Source organism: Palaemon carinicauda, chromosome 9, assembly GCF_036898095.1.
Source record: "Palaemon carinicauda isolate YSFRI2023 chromosome 9, ASM3689809v2, whole genome shotgun sequence".
Lineage (NCBI taxonomy): Eukaryota > Metazoa > Arthropoda > Malacostraca > Decapoda > Palaemonidae > Palaemon > Palaemon carinicauda.
Window position 1 is genome coordinate 21,670,790 of NC_090733.1, and position 8,566 is coordinate 21,679,355.

General features: G+C 35.5%; 1 protein-coding gene and 1 long non-coding RNA gene across 2 annotated transcripts; both read left to right on the forward strand.

Annotated features, from left to right (window-relative positions):
• The first annotated feature begins 886 nt into the window (after positions 1-886).
• LOC137646766 (uncharacterized) lies at positions 887-1,676 on the forward strand. Its single transcript, XR_011045453.1, has 2 exons — positions 887-927; positions 1,475-1,676. It is a non-coding gene; the product is annotated as an uncharacterized lncRNA (long non-coding RNA).
• Positions 1,677-1,749: 73 nt separating this feature from the next.
• On the forward strand, positions 1,750-7,822 carry LOC137646304 (uncharacterized). Its single transcript, XM_068379414.1, has 3 exons — positions 1,750-1,802; positions 2,158-2,420; positions 2,694-7,822. Exons 1-3 carry the CDS (start codon positions 1,750-1,752, stop codon positions 7,820-7,822), a joined length of 5,445 nt encoding a protein of 1,814 aa, XP_068235515.1.
• Positions 7,823-8,566: the final 744 nt, after the last annotated feature.

Consider the following 8,566-nt stretch of genomic DNA (forward strand, 5'->3'; position numbering starts at 1 on the left):
GTCATCCATAAGTTATTATGTACTCCTCGAGACTTTTCTAGAGTCTAGTATGACTCATCCCTGTAGGGGGGAGGAAGCACTAACATAGTTCATGCTTAGATGAAATGATGTATGACGGTAACATCAAAGGTCTCTAGGTCTAGACGGACCAGGAAAATACTTTCTTGAGAGTACGGCACTGATTGAGAATCCACAGATACAGTAATGCTTTGGTAAACTTCCATCAGGACAACATGGCCTGAGCCCAATAAACGGATTTTGAGCGAAGCGAAAAATCTATTTTTGGGTGAGGTAGCCATTATACAAAATATATCAAAGATATATTTCACATTTATTGTTTACTTGACAGTATGTTATTTCTCTTTTATTTACATAAACTCCCGGATACCTTTTAAAATATTTTGTTTCATGTTAAGCATGGGATTTAGGAGTTTATGTTTTGAGTTCCTTCTACTTCTCATGAATCGTAATCACCAAGTTGTAATTAGCTATTTAGATTTACTATTATTACTTTATTGTGGCTAAAGTTCATGTTCATAAAGTTAATTTGGCTGATTCATGATAAATGTTTTCTTGATTAACCTTTTCAAACCCAAAGCTATAAACGAAATAACAAAGTTTAGCAGAGGCGACCATATAATGTCTCGAAGAAGAGGTGACGATATAACTGCCTAAACGCAGAATAGCAGTGTGACTCGAAGACCAGAACGACAGGACCTGTTGTTGAACACTCCTACATGTTTTTTGTGTATCAGCCGATCTGCTTATAGTCTTCATGGATGACAGAGTTTAATGGTATAATTAATATGAAGATTTACTATTAAGAAGTTTGCCGAGGACAGCTACTATTGACGATGAAGGCGAAATTTAACAAAACTACCGAAAGATTTGGGGAGAGAAAGGAGACGGGTTTTTAGCAGTTTGGAGGTAAGAATCGAGTTACATTTACGCGTGTTTCAGTCGATTTTCAAATTGCTTATATATGAACTTTGTCGGTTCATTAACCTAACTTGCACGTCCTATAAAATATTACCTGATAGTTCGTGATATTTAGAAGGAACTTGATAATTGTTATAAGTGTTATTTTCTTGTGAACTTTTGTAAAACTCAACGAGGTTTAAGTATCAGAGGTTAAGCTAACGAGTAACTCAGTTCTTTCATATATTAACGTTAAAAAACTTCTAAAAACTTTAAGACTGGGCTATTGAGCTTGCTTATATGTTGGCTAAGTAGACTAAGCACTGGAAAAAACTTATACTAAATTTTAAGCTAGGCATTTATCCTAGTAAATAACTTTAAATTTGTATCAGGCTAGCCTAAAACTTAGCTAAATACTAAGAATATTACGGTCTTGCTATCTAACTTATTACATTTTATATATTTACATTTAAGTAAAAAACATTTAAGGCTTACGCCTTAGTCTAAACCATAGATGGCCATGACCTCTATTATAGATATTTCATTGTATTATCAGGTTATGGAAAAATTCAGTGGTGACCATGTTGTGCTGGAGTGGTGTCTGGCGTAAGGTCATCTCTCCAAGAATATAGCACGGTTTGGAAGGGTTACAGTGCACAAAGGACAAGGATTCTCTCAAGCAAAGGGATTAAATTTTATTTTACTCAGTTATAAATTTTCTATTTCATTTTGACTGTTGTAATTAAATATAAATTAAACGATTTCTTTAATTTACCCTGTCACCATTAATTTGTATATCATTGCATGATTTCAAGTAAAAAGTTTTTCCATATGGCGACCGTGACAGGATTCGTGCAATCCTTAACCTCCCTGTCCTTTGTGTTGTAAGCCTTTTATTGTGGGTGGGGCTGTCCTCGGCTTCTTTATTTTTCATATTTGATATAGGCTTATTGGTATATGTTGTGAAAGCATAAAATTTGTGCTCGGTATTTGAATATTTTTATTGAAGTGAATATATGTCTTTTGTAACACGGATAAATATTCGTTATTGCTAGAAACTTTGATTTGTGTTTATCTAGGTTTGGTATTAGATTAACTTTGTAGAATTATTAACATGTCTGAGGATATATTGAAGAAACGGCGTTCTTACGCTCGGCAAAGAGTAACAAAGATATATAATACAGTTCAATCGAATCTCGAAGGATTGTCTGAACAAGATAGACTTTTGTATATTCACAGACTTGAACAGTTAGAAAAAGAACTTTTAGGGTTAGACCAGGAAATATTGAACTATGTCATAGATAAGGAAGACGAAAGCTCCATTGAACAAAAGATTAACACAGATGAAGACTACCAGAAAAAGATAATGTCGGCTTTGTTAAGTTTACAAAGGCAACAGGCTTCTAGTTTAGAAACTGTAACCACACCTACCCCGGTAGTTAACCTTAAGAATGAGTTAAGGATGCCTCAAGTTCCTTTACCTGAATATGACAACACCAAGGGTCAGTGTTTAGTAAAGTTCTTTTATGAATTTGAAAAATTGACTGACAAACAAAATTGGTCAAATCACTTAAAGTTTATGTATCTACGAAATCAGTTGTCAAAGTCTCCAAAGGCACTTGTGGATTCTCTTGATATTGATAACCAGTCATATGACGAGGCAAAGAAATTATTATTGCAAGCATTTGCAACTCCATTAACACAAAAATATGATGCAATTAAGAAACTTGTAGAATTGAAGTTAACTTTATCAGGTGATCCATATGCCTTTGTAGCCTCGATGAAAACTATTATGAATGCATTCAAAAAGCTTGACGTCAAAGTTGACGATGTTCTCCAGTACTTCATATGGCATGGTCTTAATGATCGCTTTCAATCTTTACTAATTCAGATAACAAATGAAAGCAAACCCTCATTAAGTGAAATTGAAAGTAACATATTTGAGGCTGTTGAGAGGTATAACAGAACGAATGAAAGAAATGTTGAGCAAAAGGAGAAAACTAGGACTAAGAATATAGAATCAAGCACAACTCTCGCAACCAAAGTTAGTGTTAGCCCTAAATATAAGTCATGTATCCTATGTACAAAGGATGGTAAGCAAGATACCGCACATTTGCTAGTAAATTGCCCAGTTTTTGCGAATCCTAAAATGAAAGTAGAGAAACTTAAAGAGCTGAATGCTTGTGTTAGGTGTGGCTATCATAATCATGTGACTCGTCAGTGTAAATTCAAGTTTACCCAAAGGTGTAGAAATTGCAGTGGATGGCATTTTACATACCTGTGTGTTGCTAAGGAGAGGCTTAATAGTTCCAGTACTAAAGCTTCTGATTCTAGTAATACTGAATCCACTGAAACCTCTATGCATACTAGTGGGAAAAAGCCAGAACCGAAGCATACTTTAAATAGCCTCACATTAGCTGAAATTCATCAAAATGTTACTGGTGGTGCTGCAATTTTACCAACTTTTACATGTTCTGTGGCTGAAGAAAATAATGTGGTTCGAGTTTTACGAGATTGTGGTAGCCAGAGAAATTTTATTTGTAATAAGCATGTAAACCATAAGTTCCCTGTCCTAGCAAAAAACGTCTATATGACTATTCATGGTTTTAATTCTACTAGGGACCTTGTAACTGATATTGTTAATGTACCTCTCAAGTTAGGTAGGGAATGGCATTCCATCGAAGCAGTTGTTGTACCCAGTATTGATATAGAGTTGAAACTGGAGGGCTTAAATGTCATTGTTAAAGAATTTCAAGATAGACATTACATTTTAGCAGATAAGTTTCTTAGTGGTAGTGTGGACACTATTGGTAACATTGGTCTTATCTTGGGAAATGATGCTGACTTTTTGCTGTCGCTAACTACACACAAGTTTGGATTAAGCAATCCCTCTGTGTATCTTGACACTCCAGTTGGTGTCATGCTCACAGGTAATATTAACAGAATGATGAAAAACTTGGATTATTTACCTAACATTAATATTGGAAATAGTTCACATACTGCGGTTTGCACTCAAGGAGACACACTTTGTATGGAAGGGGAAGCTGCCCAGACTAATAGACAATTACAATTCCTCGATAGACATAGCTTTTTGGCAGTCTCTCAGTCTGAACTTCGAGATGACGATGTTGACTTGATTTCCAACAGATCACCGGCGAGTATCAAAGTTCAAGAAGCCAACACTAATTCAACCTATGCTATTTTTAACAAAAAGGGTAAGCTAAAGCAGTCTGAATTGATTAAAGCTACGGAAGAAATGCTTGAAAAGCAATGCATCGAATATCTGGACTATGAAAAATCCCAGCTATCTGAAGATGACACAGAAACCAATAAAAAGCTAGTAAAGTATGTTCTTGATAGTACAGAACGAGATGAAGAAGGTAGACTAGTAATGCCACTGATGTGGAACAACAAGATATCCCATTTGTTAGGGAAGAACTTCAATTTATCCCGGATGATACTGAAGTCTAACTTAACACGTATGAAAAATAAACCTGAGCATTTAAAGATGGTTAATGATGTATTTAAAGAGCAACAAAATCTGGGAATCATAGAGAAAATTGAAGATATTAATTCTTTTATAAATGAACATCCAGAAGCTAGTTTCTTGCCTCATATGCCTGTGTTCAAAATGGCCAGAGACACGACTAAGTGTCGAGTCGTGTTTCTGTCTAACTTATGTGAGAAAAACAAATCTGTGAAGAGCACTTATAGTCACAATCGGTGTATGCTTCCAGGCCCTTGTCTGAATCACAAAATTGCAACTTCTCTGATTATGCAGAGATTTGACACCCATATGATTTGTTTTGACTTGAAAAAGGCATTTTTGATGATAGGACTCAAGGAAGAGGATCAGAATAGATTGTTGTTCTTATGGTATCGAAATATTCTTAAGGGTGACTTTACTGTTGTGGGCTATAGGAACAAGCGTTTAAGTTTTGGCCTAAGGCCTAGCCCTTGTCATCTCATGCTAGCTTTGTTCAAAATCTTGATATTGGATGTTGAGAGTGACAACGAGGAAATGGTTAACTTAAAGAAATCACTGTATAATACCATTTACATGGACAATGGGTCATATTCGTGTAACTCTGCCAAGGCTTTATATGAAGCGTACTACTGTTTCCCTAATATCTTTGGACCATACAAATTTGAATTGCAACAATTCGTAACAAACGATGCAGAACTGCAAGAAATAATTGACCGAGATTATGATAGTGAAACGCCCAAAGAGGTAAAGTTGCTCGGCATGGTTTGGGATAGGGAAGCAGACACACTAGGCCCTGGTAAGATTTTCCTTGATTCGCAAGCTAGCACAAAGAGGTCAGTTTTGTCAACATTGAATAGTATCTATGATATATTTAATATCTATGGACCAATCTTGAACAGGGCCAGGCTGTTTCTTAAAAAGCTTCAAGAAGACAAGACTATCACATGGGATAGCCCTCTCTCAGAAACATTAAAAAGGGAATGGATACTTATTGGAAAACAGGTGAATTCTACTCCTAAAGTAGTAATTCCTAGATTCCTGGGTAGGAGAGATGGTACCTATAAACTAGTAGCATTTTCAGATGCAAGTAAGGATATTTATGGAACTGTGGTGTATATTGTAAATGTCTTCAATGGTAATACAAATTTTTTGACCGCCAAGAGCAGGGTCGTTAACAAACAGTTAAAGAAAACCATTCCTGTAATTGAATTTCAAGCTTTGGGACTAGCCACAGAGACACTAATCAGTTTATTTCAAGAACTTGCTGGTCAATCAGTCGTTACTCCAATCAAAATTGTGAGCATGGCGATATATTCAGACAGTATGGTTGCTCTTAATTGGCTTTACTCTTATACATATAAGTATGATAAATTGCAGAAAAAAGGAGTTTTTATTCAAAATAGGTTGAAAACTATAGGTGACTTGTGCCAAGTTTTCCCAATAACATTTTCATTTGTGAATGCATATGATAATCCTGCAGATTATATTAGTAGATGTGTCTCATACAGGAGACTTCAGAAGACTGCGTATCATAGTGGACCTGAGTTTCTTAAGAAACTTCATAAAGATGAGGTTCAGTTTAGTTTCAAGGTGCCAAACCCCTTTGAAAAGAGAGATGAAGTACCCGGCCCTGAAAGGGAAGATACTTCCTTAATCACTGTCTCAACAGATTCTGAAAGTAAAGAAAATAACAAGAAAGACATCAATAGCATTGAACACTTGATACCTATGACTAAGTTTTCCAGTTTCCATAAGCTAGCAACTGTTCATAGGATGGTGTTGAAATTCATCAAAAACATCAGAGAAAAACTAACAAATAAAGGAATCGACGTTCATTGGGGAAATTGTGTCAAGGAGAAAAATTTTTATGCTTTAGCATGTAGGCAGATAATAGGTAAAGAACAGGAAAATAACTTCCCAGAAGTTTGTGAATTCTTCAAGAAAAGTCATACATTAAAAAGAAACATTCCCAATTTGGTAACTCAAATGAATATTTTCCAGAGCAAAGACACTTTGCTAAGAATCCGGAGTAAATTCGGAAGAAACGAACAGATTTTCTTTCCTGTGCTGTTACCTAAGCATAGTTTGCTAACTAAATTGCTTATTCGTGATATGCATGTTAGTCTAGGACACGCTGGTGTGTATTCGATCTTGGCTCAGTTACGTAAGCAATTTTGGATAATCCACTTTTATTCCACAGTAAAGAAGGTACTTAGAGAATGTATAACTTGTAGAAGGCTTAATGAGAGACCAATCAAAGCAAATCAGAGTGCCTATAGGGATTTTCGGAGCAATCCACCACCTATTCCATACAGGTATATTTTCATAGATTACATCGGTCCTTATACAGTAATATGGAATGGTGAAAGGAAGAAGATTTGGTTATTATGCGTGACATGTTTGTGGAGTCGTGCCATCAACTTGAAGATATGTTTATCTGCTGATACTGGAGACTTTCTCAAGGCCTTCCAACTACACATATATGAGTTTGGCATCCCGGAATTTTGCATATCTGATTTGGGATCCCAGCTAACTGCTGGTAGTAGAATCATTGGAACCTTTCTCAACGATTTTGAAACGCATGCCTTCTTTGAAGAAAATGACATTAAGCCCCTGAAGTTCAAGCATTATGCCAAAGGTAATAGTTCTTTGGGTTCGCTAGTTGAAAGCTGTGTAAAAATGGTGAAAAAGCTAATTTTTAGTTCTATTAAGAACACTGTGCTTGATTATCAAGATTTTTACTTCCTTATTTGTCAAACTGTCCATCTTATTAACAAAAGACCAATTGCTTTTAAGGATAGTCTGAGAGATGCTTGTATTGATAATGTAGAAAAACCAATAACTCCTGAGTGTTTACTTAAAGGCTATGATCTGGTATCAGTGAACATTATTCCCGAGTTGCAGAATTCTTCTTCAGATGACACCAATTGGGAGCCTGGTAGTAGTGCTATTGATGATGTTAAGGATAATTACTATAAACTTAGACAAGGTAGAAACAGACTAGTTGAGGCATATCATTCAGAATTTCTTGCAACTCTCATTAATCAAGCAGTAGATAAAAGGGATCGTTACAGACCTGTCAATCATAAAACCTTGGCTGTTGGAGATATTGTTCTGTTAAAAGAGGACGCAAGCAAACCAAGTACTTATCCACTTGGTATAGTAAAGAAGACAGAAGTAAATCACCTAGGGGAAGTAAAAGCAGCTCGTGTGCTTAAGGGTAAGTCTCGTGAAGTTGTGTACAGGACAACAGATTCACTCATTTTGCTTCTTCCTAAAGAAGGATTTCATACTGTTGTTGAAATTGAAACTGAATTACCTATTGATCAATTAAAAGTCAGAGAGAGAAGTAAACGGGCCGCTGCACTTGAATCTATGAGAAACACAGAACTCTTGGTTCAAGAGGGCCTAGTATAATAGGCTTACATGGTTATGTATATTACCATATTCTTTGGGGGTAAGATACACATGGGCTATAAAGAGTGTGTAATGAAATTGTTGCTGGGAGTGAGTAAAAGTTGAACAAATGGTTTCTTTGATTAAACTTAGTAAACTTTAATCAAATTGTTGCTGGGAGTATACAAAATATATCAAAGATATATTTCACATTTATTGTTTACTTGACAGTATGTTATTTCTCTTTTATTTACATAAACTCCCGGATACCTTTTAAAATATTTTGTTTCTTGTTAAGCATGGGATTTAGGAGTTTATGTTTTGAGTTCCTTCTACTTCTCATGAATCGTAATCACCAAGTTGTAATTAGCTATTTAGATTTACTATTATTACTTTATTGTGGCTAAAGTTCATGTTCATAAAGTTAATTTGGCTGATTCATGATAAATGTTTTCTTGATTAACCTTTTCAAACCCAAAGCTATAAACGAAATAACAAAGTTTAGCAGAGGCGACCATATAATGTCTCGAAGAAGAGGTGACGATATAACTGCCAAAACGCAGAATAGCAGTGTGACTCGAAGACCAGAACGACAGGACCTGTTGTTGAACACTCCTACATGTTTTTTGTGTATCAGCCGATCTGCTTATAGTCTTCATGGATGACAGAGTTTAATGGTATAATTAATATGAAGATTTACTATTAAGAAGTTTGCCGAGGACAGCTACTATTGACGATGAAGGCGAAATTCAACAAAACTACCGA